Source organism: Mycteria americana, chromosome 1, assembly GCF_035582795.1.
Source record: "Mycteria americana isolate JAX WOST 10 ecotype Jacksonville Zoo and Gardens chromosome 1, USCA_MyAme_1.0, whole genome shotgun sequence".
Taxonomy (NCBI): Eukaryota; Metazoa; Chordata; class Aves; order Ciconiiformes; family Ciconiidae; genus Mycteria; species Mycteria americana.
Window position 1 is genome coordinate 174,311,084 of NC_134365.1, and position 12,416 is coordinate 174,323,499.

Genomic DNA, 12,416 nt, shown 5'->3' on the forward strand with positions numbered 1-12,416 from the left:
TCTTCTTTTTTGGTAATTGTTTAATTGTAAAATTTGGCAATTTTCAACCAAATTCAATCACTACAGCAGTAGGGCTATCCTAGGGATGAATATGCCAAATGAAAAGACTCCTGTAGGCTGCAGTTCCATTGGCTTCAACAGAAGTACGCTAAGGTATAACTTTTGGGTTTGTGAATGTGACCATCCTGCAGTGTCAGCACAGGAATATGTGCTCAAAATATAATACATTCAGTGGCATATCCAGAATACACTATAAGTAATATTCTCCCTATCTTATTTTGATGCTAACCAAAATAATTCTATTTGTGGAGTTTTGCTCAGTTAATGCCTTTGGGACCTGAAGTTCAAACCTAGTCGATGGGATCCTTAAGATTAATTTCAAATACAAAAAAAAAATCATTAATAATCTGACTACCCACAAGCAGTTTTGCAAAGAACACTGACTTTAGGAAGAGATTTGAAGGAACATGTATGGTACTATTCAAAAGACAGACATTGGCATGAAAGAAAATAAGAAAAAAAGCTAGTTTCATTTAAATCTATTGCAAAACCTACTTACACTTCTGTGAGGCCAAAACTTGCTAGTTAAGCTTCCATTCATTTACTGGGGCTGTAATTTATCTCACAGGGAGTAGCAAAAGGACCAAAGTTTGAAGAGTAAGTGCAGTATTTAACTATGCTTATCCAAGAGAACAAGACTATGATCATAATGCCATATACCCCTTGCAAATGTCCACTTCTGGAAAGAGTAATCCATAGATGATCTCGGGTCCTGCTCTCACAAATCCCATACAGAAGCCAGTTTAGGCAAAACTAAAGGCATACGAGTGAATCTTTTTTCAGTACCACGAAGCCATCACACAGATTATACATTTTAATTTTATTCAGGGAATTCTTAAAAAAGCTTCATACAAGTCCTGCTACAGGAAAGCAGTGCAACTCTCCTATTATCAACAGATTAAGTAGTAGAAATTATTATCAGGGTGCAACAAGGCACTTTCTAATTACTTTCTCTACAAAGGCAGGAACATCTAAGTGGTATGAGAAATTATAACAACTGAGAAATATAAGAAATTATGACAGAGGTGAGATATGAGAAGTTCTAACAATTACTATTAAAAAGTTGGAGAGAATTTAGATATCCTTTGTGTCTTTACAATAACATTTTTAATACAAATGTATCGGAAAATTACTGAGTAAATATATTATCTTAAGTCAGAATACAAATATAATAACATGCTTAAAGACACTTTCTATTAGACTGAAGTGAATCAAGCTTTTCTACTATATTTGGATTCTGGTAAGTTTCACCTTCCTCAGCAGCTGCAGAAGAAAATGTAAAAATACTCTGTAAAAGGTGTTAAAAATGTTAAAATACTATACTAGCCATTCATAAAATTACAAACAGATTTTTTTGCTTGGTAAGAATTGATGAAAATATCCAGTTCTTAATTTTCCTATAATTAAATCTTATTTAAAAAATCTTAAAAAAAAAAAAGAAGATAGAAGTATTCTACCATTCCCTCTAAAAATAGATTTAGTGCTTTTCCTCTGCGAAATAATCCAAGTTGCCTCTACAGCATGAACAAGAAGAAACAATGTCTGTGCTCCCTCTTCTGGCTCTGCAGCAGCATTGATGTAAGCAAATCCTAACCATGCCGACATCAGGGCTGAGGCCTGTGCACAACAAAGAAAACAAAAACGTAAAGCACCACACTGTTTCAGCTTCCTTAAACAGAAAAATTGAAAGCTGCTGCAAATGGAAATTAAAATGGTTAAAAAAATATTTTGTTTCCAAACTTCCTGAAAGTTTTTTCCAAGATCTGACAGTTGAAAAATGTAAAAATGCCTTGCATAATGGACAACAGCACTTTGTCAGTATTTGTGATACTGCAGTAATTTTTACTAATCCAATCAGTACATTCTGCCACTTGTGATTATTCTTTTCATTTACTACAAGTCTGATTATGATCTTAGACAGCTGAGCCATCTCGGAGGCAAAGGAGGTTCATACCGTGGCTCAGGAATGCCTTACCTCCAAGCGTGGTGTATCCTGCACAAACGCTGGCTCGGAAAAACAATTTTTCTCTACACTTGTTCAATTTAACAGGAAGGTGGGCTGGGCATAAGGGCTAGCAGGGAGGGCAAAATCAAGATCCTGCTTGCTTCCTCCTATGGTTTGTGTATGACTAACACCTGAAATGGAAAGGATACTGTGTCTTCTACTTCTGTATAGGATTTGCATAGCAAAATACACTGGACAGTGCCAACTCAAAATCTGCCACTCCAGGAGACAACAGTCCACGTGCTGTGCAATGTGGTCCAAAACGGTAGGCTTACAGCCAAAAATGGGGCAGAGCATTAGCTGGTGTATCAGACGCACAGTAGACAGGAGTTTGGAAATAACATTTGGGATGGACATAATTAACTACTAGGAAGCCAGCCTCTCTTCCCCAGCAGTAAATCCCACACACAGAGCATGTGCTTCATGACACAAAAGCTGAGACCGCAGTGTCGTGTCATCAGCGTCACAGCTGCCTCCAGCTTCGGCCAGGATCATGGAGCCACAGTGTTCCTGCAAGGCACCTCTGTCACAGGGGTTTGCCCGAGGGAATTGAGGAACGCGGGCGGCCACTTACCCTCATGTGCAGGCACAAATCCAGGTGTGGCTCTGCCCTGTAATCGTTTGCTCATGCAGACCAGAATGACACAGTTGGCACTTGCTGACTGCACTACGAAGATTTCCAGAAGATGAAGCTCTGCTGGTTGGTGTCACAGGGGCAGAGTTATGAGCTATGTCTTTCCTGCTCCACCGCATTTTGGGAAGAAGATGAGGTATTAATTACACCCTGGGCCCTTTCCCAGTCATCCTTCCCACAGGCACAAGCAGGGGCTAAGCTTAATTTTGTTGCCATTGGCAAAGTGGAGTAATTCTGGCCCCGTGTTAGTACAAGCTAATGAGTAAGTACACAAGCTGTCCCCACGTTAGTACAAGCTAACGAGGTTCCACAACATGAGCACCTTGTATTACAAAACTGACCCATTTTATTTTTTTAAACACAAGGCCATTTAGAGCTATACAATATAGACTTAGCATAGTGTGACTTCAGAAGTGTGACGTATGTTGTTAAAATACCCACTACTGGTAACGTCTCTATATTTAAACAATAATAAAAAACACAGAGTTTGTAGATTTGACTTTTGACTGTAACAGCTTGTCCTGACCTTGGCTTTCAAGAAAACCTGTTTAACAACTGTTAATGTCAGTTCAAAAACGCAATGCTCAATTCTATGACTTGCAATCTCAGGCTAAATGCTACATGCACCAGCTACAAATACTTCAAAGACATGTGGCTTTGGGACACTCTGCCAAAAGCCTTTCACAGAACCACGGGATGGTTGAGGTTGGAAGGGACCTGTGGAGGTCATCTGGTCCAACCCCCCTGCTCAAGCAGGGCCACATAAAGCCCTTTTCTCCAGCTATATCACCGATCTTCTTCCTGCAGCACAGAAGCAGCAGATACACACAATCCCATGGCTTGGGTCTGCTGTATAGAAAGACCATGATCGGGGAAAGTTGTCTAACGTCCAGAGCATATTTCATGATTAAATTTTTGTGGTTTCAAGATTAGAGGAAGACATTCAGATCTTAAAGACCATCTGCTCTGAGAGCTTTTACAGGCTCCAGTTTTTAAGTGGCAATGGCTCAGTTTGATTAGATTCACTATGCAGGAGTCAACAATAAAAAAGCAAAGGACTAAACATTCATATAAACATTGATCTTTTTGAGGCAGTCAGGTAAGAGTAATACGAAGCTGACCTGCTTGCTCTGTTGAAGCACTAGCCGGTGTATTTATGGGGAAAGGCAGAAGTGCCTCAGCTTTCATATACTCAGGAACTGATAGACATTTGCTATCTGTGAAGGATGGAAGGGGCAGTCTTCAGGTCTGGATCCATTCTGCAACGTTATCCTCAAAGCTCATATTGATGCGTCCTGAGATGAAACTCACTACAGAGTAGACAAGGAGTATCAGGAGAAACATCATTTGACCGCTTCTACACAGAACAAAGGCAGCAGATCTACAGACGTACAGATGTACATCTGTCCGTCTAAATAGCAACTAACAGCAAAACTCAAAACTCAATGAAAGTATAAACTAAAAATCTGAAGAACATACAAAAATGTTTTTGTTCCGTCAAGCTATCCTGATGCCATCCAGTTCCACCAGCCCTGCTGTTTTAGCCCGTGCTCTGATGCTAAGGGCCATGGTACACTGCAAGGACATGGAACCCTTGATCTCCAGATCATCCGCCCAGATACATCTGAGGCCTGTAATGCTTAAATGCTTTCCCTGGGACACACTAGGGGCCCCAAGTCTGGAACTGGTGGATTACATCCGCTACACAAAACCAGAATCACATTTAACACTCGCAGAAAACCTACAATCAGAGATGAATGTTTAAATCCAATTGCAAATGCAATCACATTTTCCTAAATAAAAAGATGAAGCGTTAGAAGGATAGATTGAGTAATTTCATAATGCCATAGACCAGTCTAGCAGCTGCAAAAAAAATAAACTAACTTAAAACAAATTAAAAAAAAACCAAAAAACAAACACACAAAGAAATAAAAAGGAATAATAATTAACCTTTTTTTCTGTATGACATAAACACTGACTGATGAAGGTAGGATAGGTTTGGCAAAAAGATGGATGTGCCCAAAAGTTATTCTCTTCTACAACTACTTCTTGTATTCAAAAATTAAAGGGACAAATCTGAGTTAAAAAGAGATCTATGGACATTTAAGAAAATCTCAGCTTTCAAAGAAAAATCTTGAACACTGAAAAATTGCAGCTTTACACATTGACAAAGATTGTTTATGAGCACAAGTCCAATGGCTTTGGAGAGGCGTCAGCAGAAATAAAATCTCAGAAATCTCAGGAAGGATTAATATCTCTGTCTTGGCTGGCAACATTCAGCTCTCATGTGAGTAGGTGAAACAATAAAAATGTGAATAAATACAACCCATTATTTTTAGACATCAAAGGTCACTGAATTGAGTTAGATAAGACTACTGCAAACTAAGCGCATAGCAAACCTATGAACTTCAGGAGTTATATAAGAAAACATCTATACTACTCTGAAGTACTTAAAAAGTTTTCATAAGCCAAAAGGGCTGTTAGGAATCCATAATTCTGATGCATGAATAAATAAGGGAATTAGATTTGTATTACTTCATTAACGTAACAATTTATTTCTATTTTAAGATTATTGACGTTAAAATGCACTTTTTATATTAAAACACAGAATACAAATCTCTATTTTCATATTTTTGAGATGTCTACTATTTAGTTCCTGTTAAAGGTTTGGTATCCGTAGATCATATACATGGTACAGAATATCACTATGATTTAGCAACAGGAACTGATTTTTTAAATGAAGGTGTTAAATTGTTGAAACCTAAGGAGAGTGTGTTCAACTCTTCTTTTGCTGCTTTCCAATCTTTTCACAGATTCAAGTTTTTCCTTGTTATCTTCTTCAGGGCTTTAATTGTACAGGTAGGGATGAAATTTAGGGTATGTTTTATTTTCCCTTGGACAGTTCACGAATTTTACATTGAACAGCTACAGGAGAAATAGAAACTTATTTGTCTCACGGAAATATGACATTGTAGAAGTTAATAATTAGTTTGACCCTTTGCCCAGATTCTCTATTATGTTGCATTAAATGAAATATGATTTTCAGGATTTTTTTCAGTTAAAGTACTGATTTCACGTGTGACTAAAGTTTGATTTAAGTAAAGACTATTCCCTATTTTGTGTTTTTAAAATTGTTATTAAGAACCTAAAGATGCTGTGTTTTAAATTGAAACCACATTACATATAGAAGCCACTTTACATTTCAGAGGAAATGGTTTCCTCAGATGTAATCGTTTTACTTGGTACTCCTCTAATTCCTGCCGTGAAATGAAACGAAAATTGCCTGAAAGATACCACAGAACATTGCAGTCACTTCTGAAGATATGGGATCTAAATCTTTGTAAGGCCTTAAGATTTGAAGTCTGCAAACTCTAGAATTGGGAATGTCAGCAGCTTTTATTTATTTATTTATTTATTATAGTTACTCAGAATATCGCCACAGAAGTGTGGTAACAGCATACTTCTATCGACACAGTAATGTTCAAAAATTACCACATGCAGACAAGTCTTATCCAGTGCCTAAAATGTATTCGTGAAATCCTTTTGCTGATCACAAATTTCATTTACTTACAGCACTGTGCTTCTGAATGGCTGGAAAGCAGTGTAGAAAATGAACTGTCAAACACAGAGAAGTTACTACCATGATTATATTCATACATTTTATGTGGGGAAGCCTTAGAGGCTCTGTTTTCTTGCTGGACGTTGTATATTCAAGGATCAAAGGTAGTTACAAAGATGAGAGTGAAGGGACTGACACAGTGCTTGCCTCAATTATTTCCACTAGACACTCGCTTTTGCAAAGGATTAAGGGCCAGATCCAAAACCAAATTTAGATTCTTACCACAATGCCTAATTTCTATGTGCGTGTCCCTTCAAAGACCCATTGAAATCCCAAGCTTAGTGACCCTTTTTATGTGTTCAGGGGGAGTTAACTTACAAGTTGGTGATGACTGTGAGCCAAGGACTTTTTAGATGTCTACAGAACAGTTTCCAAAGAATTTCAGGCTCTGGTGATTTTCTGTCTACTGACTGGATATTCTGTTCACTCTCCACTATGCGAGGAAACCAAAGTATATCTTGTAATTGGGAAGTCCTCACTGAAGTACTTACTAAGCTGGCAGTTTATTTGGTTGGCTTGCTACACTCTCCAGTTTTCAACAAACGTTCAAGGATGATAATCAAGCCACAAATAATCACGTGCAGGCAGCCTTAGCCTCCTCCAGCTCTTATTTAGCTGTCTCAGATATTGGATTTCTTGGCAGTCTCTCTGCTGAAGTCAAGTGCTTCTCAGTGGCATGGAAAACTGTAAATAAGGGTCATAATTGCCAATGACCCTTGCTCCGTTACAGATGCAGCAAAGTAAAGTTGAGCTTTTTCAAACAGAAGTAAGTACTAGTGGTCCGTGGTGCGTTTCCATGGGCAGGATGAAGCTGGGGACGGATCTTGAAGGAGTTCCCATGCCTGGACAACAGGCAGGCATCCCCTCTATATCCAAACACGTCTTCTCGCCTTCACCCCTGCTCTCTAGGGCTCTCTCTGCTGTTATCCCAACTCTGCGTGACAAAGGTAAAACTTCAGGATGCTCATAAACTGACAGTTCAGGCAAGACCACGGTTGCCGTGTAATCTAACCCGACTACCTGAAGTTCCTCTCTGACTGAGAAAATCAAGCAGGCAGCTTGAAAGTCATCCACTCTGCCCCGAGAAAGGCAGAGTGAAAGATTTCTTTGAAATACTTGTCTTTGTTCATTGACTGTGCAAAACTCCTCGCTTGGCAACTCAGGTGAGACGCCAGTCTTTTGGAAGCCCACCAAACTGACCGAGGTAAATTCACTGCGGACATTTTCTTTCAGCACTCAGTTAATCCAGGGTACCGGCAAAAGCAGCGGTGTACGTTAACATTTCATGGGAAGGCCCCACACTGGAGGGCACTAGGTTTTGGGGAGCCAGCCCATGCACCCCTGCCTCCATTGCCTCTGGGGGTGACTCAGCAGCTGTGTGGGCTCAGCTCCTCCATCAGGTCCACCTTGTGGGGCCTGAACCAGCTGGGGAACCACCACATGCAGGTTGGTGTCGGGACCCACTGGCCCACAGCAGCACCCCGTCCCACCCCACGCGGGGCCGACGTCGGGAAGAGACGGGACTTTGCTGCCAACTCCCATGTTTTCAGAGAAATTATTTACTCCGACCTTTTAAGAAAAAAGAAATAAAATTATTTTTTCTGTCAGTTGCAAACATTTACCGGAGTTCGCGCCACGGGGGGGAGGGGGGGGCACTCACTGTGCCTCCTTTCCTGCTTCTCCAGGGCGCGCTTCTTTATTACGGCACTCTCCCGACTACCCGGGCGGCCGGGGGACCGCTCTCCCCTCTACAGGAGGGCTGCCAGAGGCCGCTCCCACCCGGGCCCCGCCGATGGCGGCCACAGGCCGCACCCCAGCACCGCTGCCCTGCCCTGCCCTGCCCCGCCCCGCCCGGCCCGGCCCGGCCCCGCCTCCCGGCAGCCCCCGCGCGCCGCCCGTCCTCGCGAGACTCCTTATTCTCGCGACAGCGGGGAGCCGCCATCTTACCTGCTCGCTCGCTCACTCCGTCTTGCTCTGCGGCTAAGGGGAAAGGGGGGGGCCGCGCGTTTCGGAGCCGCGCTCGGGGCCCGCCGCTCGTCAGGCCCGTCGGCCGCGCTGCCCTCCGCCCGCCGCTGAGGCGGGGGGGAACTGCGGAGCGGCCGGGCCGTGCTCCCCGGCAAAGGAGCGGCGAGAGCGGGGCCCGCAGGGAGCAGCCGCCGCTCGGCTGGTTCCGCCCCCTTCGTGGCGCTGGGCCTCCGGCCCCTGCCAGGCGGCCTCTGCCGAACCGGGAGGCGGCCGCGGCCTCGGCGGGTGGGGGGAGGCGCGGCGGGAGCCGGGGTCCCGACCGGCGGGGCGGTGCGGACCCCGCCGCCGTTGTTGCTGCTGTAGCGGCCGAGGAGGCGGGGGGCCTGGGCCGCTCTGGATGGTGGTTAAAATGATCATAGAAAACTTCGAGGCGCTGAAATCCTGGCTCAGCAAAACCTTGGAGCCCATGTGAGTAGTCGCGACCCTTCCTCTCTCCCCAGCCCTCTCCAAAATAAACCTTCTCTTGGAACAGAGGGGGATCCTCGGGGAGGGAAACGCTGTGCCGGAGAGGGCCGTGAGGGCGTCCCGGCAGATGCCCTCCCAGCGCCCTTCTGCCCCGGCCGCCTCCTGCGGGGGCCCTGCGCGGGGCTACGTCGTTTCCCCGCTCTCCCGGCGCCGTCCTCGGCCGGGAGGTAGGACCGTCTTTCTCCGGAGGATGCAGCTTCCCCCCCTAGCGACCGCCTTCGTCTTTCCCTTTGTAGCCCAGGGTAAGCGGGAGATAGTGTGTCTGCGTGTGCAGCTCGCCGTTCCCTGCTCTCAGCCCCCGTAGAGGCCCGGTTAATAACCACGGCCTGCCGCCCTGTCCAGTGACCTTCTCTGAGAGCTCAGGTGCCGTTGGGACGTTTTCCAGGATCCTGAGATCTTCCCAGGAGCATTTTCCATAGACTCGTCGCACGTCGTTCTTAGTCGTTTTGAATATTTGACGCTCTCTTGTTTCCCTCCCCCGAATAAAAATTGCATCAGTGGAGCACTTGGGAGTAGGAGCCCCAGAGAATAATTTGCCTATTTGTGAATACCTGCTTGGCCTCTAAGCATAACATTCGTGTGAGTAATTGGGGCTCTTCTGCAAATAGTCTGTGTCTTCCTTCTCTGAAAGATATTTTAGTAGAACCGAGATGTGAACTTGTTGTGAAGGTTTCATCTTTTGGAAGTATGGTGTCTATAGACATTTTAGATCAAGGCATGCACTTGACTTGTCATTCTGAAACACTGTTTTAACATGTCTGAATTAAATTGCTGGAGCTTGATTTGAGTCAATAGAACTAGAACTTACAAATTAATTCTGGTATTAACTTTTTTCCTGAAATGTTTGGCCACTGTCAGTTTTAGTCTGATGCTATCAAATGGGGGGGGGGGGGGGAAGTCTGCTCTATGGCTTCCGTGGGCATTAGTTAAGTATATGTAGGTACAGGTACAGTTTGTATGGCTTATGCTGAAATAACTTGAATAAGTTATAAAATGCTGGGACATTTTTAGGAGAGCTTCACTTGTGTTTTTTGGGGGTGTGGTGTTCTTTTTTTTCCGTAGGACCTAATTCAAACCACAGTGAAATAAATGAGTTGTGAACTTAATTTCAGTGGACTTTGAATTAGGCTTGTGGCAAATTATGCTGAGTGCCTTTATATAAAAGGGTTTGACCCTTAAGACTGTGGTAGGATTTTTTTTTTCTTATTTGAAAAAAAAATGCATCTTCTTGTAAAGGTGTAGTTTGGGGAAGGTGAATTAATCTTCCTCTTGGGTCAATGTAAGGTAATATTAGAATAACAGAGCACATTGGTAAGGTAATATTAGAATAGCAGAGCACGTTGTGTTCTGTGGTAATAGATCCAGCTAGTCTTCTGGTGCAGAATGCTCCCTGTTAGTCTCTGGATACTTTCTTGCATGAATATTCTGTTAATGGCAATCAGCAGTTTGTTATCAGTATTTAGAGTGTGCTGGTCAAGAGGCTTGGAACAGGCAATATTTCACTTCGGAAAATCTTGTCATTTCCAAAATACATGTTGGTAATTTGAAATTATAAATCATACACACTTACCCCTCAGTTGGTCAGCAGATGGAGATTGATATGTTAGCTTCAAACATTTTACAAGGAGCATTTTTAAATTCTGTGAAACCTGAAACTGGAAGTCTGCTAGTGGTGTTTACAGGAGGGCTTCAGTTGACTTCAGAATCCCTTTATTGAGCAAATACATTAGGTTCTTTTGATTTTTGTAGATCTGTATCCAAAATTCATTTATACTGTTCTTCTGCTCTTTCTTGAGTATTACGCATCAGGAGCTGAAGTTTAATTTTCACCAGTGAATAATAAAATTTTCCTATTCACAATATAAAAAGTATCAAAAGTTTGCCAGATACTGTTTAGCTGGAGGTCAGTATGGTTCCTCAGTCTTTCCCCTCAAGCTCCATTCACTAGTGATGTGTAGTAGTAACTTCTTATCCTGATAACAAACTCAGGTTGTTCCATGTTTCTCTATTTGTTTGAATATTGAACTGTGATACTGGCTAGTGATAGTCAGCAGTTCAAGGATGAAATTGGGATTTTCAGCTTTTGTGATCAGTGCAGTTTTCTGCCTTTTTAGCATTTAAAGGACCAGCATGTTTCTGTTAAGTTAAATGTGGTGCATGAGTAGCTCAAATGTGGCTCTCATGCTGGAAAACTATGTCATGGGGTAGGGAATTGCTGACCTGGAGGATGTTGAGTTCTCTGAATTTTTAGCTTTGGGAGGAAACAAGCCAGTAGGGACAGTTAAATTCAGCTGTCATTCAGTTTTGTGCAGTGTCCTATGTAACTGCATTATTCCAGTAAATGTTGGAATTAGTGGAGAAGTATTGTCATTTCCTAGCAGTCAAATACTCTTGGAGCTGCTTCTGATCTCAGCTACCTGAAATGTGTGCCTACAGCCATAGCTTCTGGCTGTATGAAAATTTTAGTGTGCAGTTACTTCGAAAGAAGTTACTTTTAAAGAAATAACTGCTGTTGGAGCAGTACTAGTACAATGAGGCCCTAAGTGCTGATTGTCTGGAGGTATTACCATAACCTGAAAATAATTTTTGACTCATCTTTTCCTTTTAATGAAAAAAAGAAAAAGTGCCAACTGTTTTTATCTCGTGGCTCTTTCCTGACTAGACTAAGGAAGACACCACTATTAGCTCATTATGGAGGTGTTGTCTCGGTAGTTTTAAGGGGAGAAGTGCATTTAAGAAGATACATAAATAAATTTTATGCACACATATATAGGTCTATATTTATGTGCTAGTTATCTAGAGCTGAGTAGTTAGAACATGCTTTATTTTCCAAGTTGCCTCTTTCCAAGTAGCTAGCAGTTTTTAATCAGGATGTATAGCTTGTTCCAAAGGCCGTAACACGTCTGCTTCTGAAACAATGTTTCAGAACTAGAAGATAGCAATATCTGTAAAGATTGTTTCATTTTATTATGAAGTTTTGTCTTTAAGCTATTTTAAAGCATTAGCAAGAATGCTAACTTTTTAGTGTAATGAAACAAGTGTATTATATAATTGTATGGACTGGACATCATTTGGTTGTTGGATTGCTTTCACATGGTGCCTCTGGGAAACACTGTTCATAGACAAGAATGTTTGGAGGAGAGGGATGATGGAGGATTTAAGTTTTGGAATTTTTGTTTTGTTTTTGGGGGGTGGTGATGGTGGTGTTTGTTTTGGACTGTTCTAATGCCTTTGAGAAAGCCTTGGTGATCCTCCATATAAACACTCCTTATCTGAGTTTGGTTGTGTTGCAGTGAGGCGGAAACTGCAAATGCTACTGTGCTGGAGCATTTACACAGTCCAGCTCTGCTTGAGGCTGGTAGAGCTCTAGGAACTTTCTACAGTTCTCCAAAGAGACGTTGCTTTTGTGGTTTTGGAAATAACTCTTTGAGCAGCTCAGTTTGGTGTGCAGAGAATTACTAAGTATGCACATAGAACCATTACAGATACATCTATGTGAATGTAGTACCAGTGTAAACAAAGTGGCAAGAGTATTTTTTTGTGCTGTGGCTGTTGACTAGAACTATCTTGTATGTTCAACTCCAGTCAGCTCTGTAAAGAAGGCATTT

The 12,416-nt window shown here is 42.4% G+C and overlaps 1 protein-coding gene across 9 annotated transcripts in view; it reads left to right on the forward strand.

Annotated features, from left to right (window-relative positions):
- The first annotated feature begins 8,230 nt into the window (after positions 1-8,230).
- The window catches only part of RBM26 (RNA binding motif protein 26), a 60,804-nt gene continuing 56,618 nt past the window's right edge, over positions 8,231-12,416 (forward strand). For 7 of the 9 annotated variants that reach the window (XM_075527001.1, XM_075527061.1, XM_075527070.1 and 4 more), the window contains exon 1: positions 8,231-8,751. In XM_075527001.1, the coding sequence (XP_075383116.1) occupies positions 8,681-8,751 (71 nt within the window). In that variant the 5' untranslated portion in view covers positions 8,231-8,680. The remainder of the gene's footprint in view (positions 8,752-12,416) is intronic. The other 2 variants (XM_075527034.1, XM_075527043.1) reach the window with 1 other exon arrangement.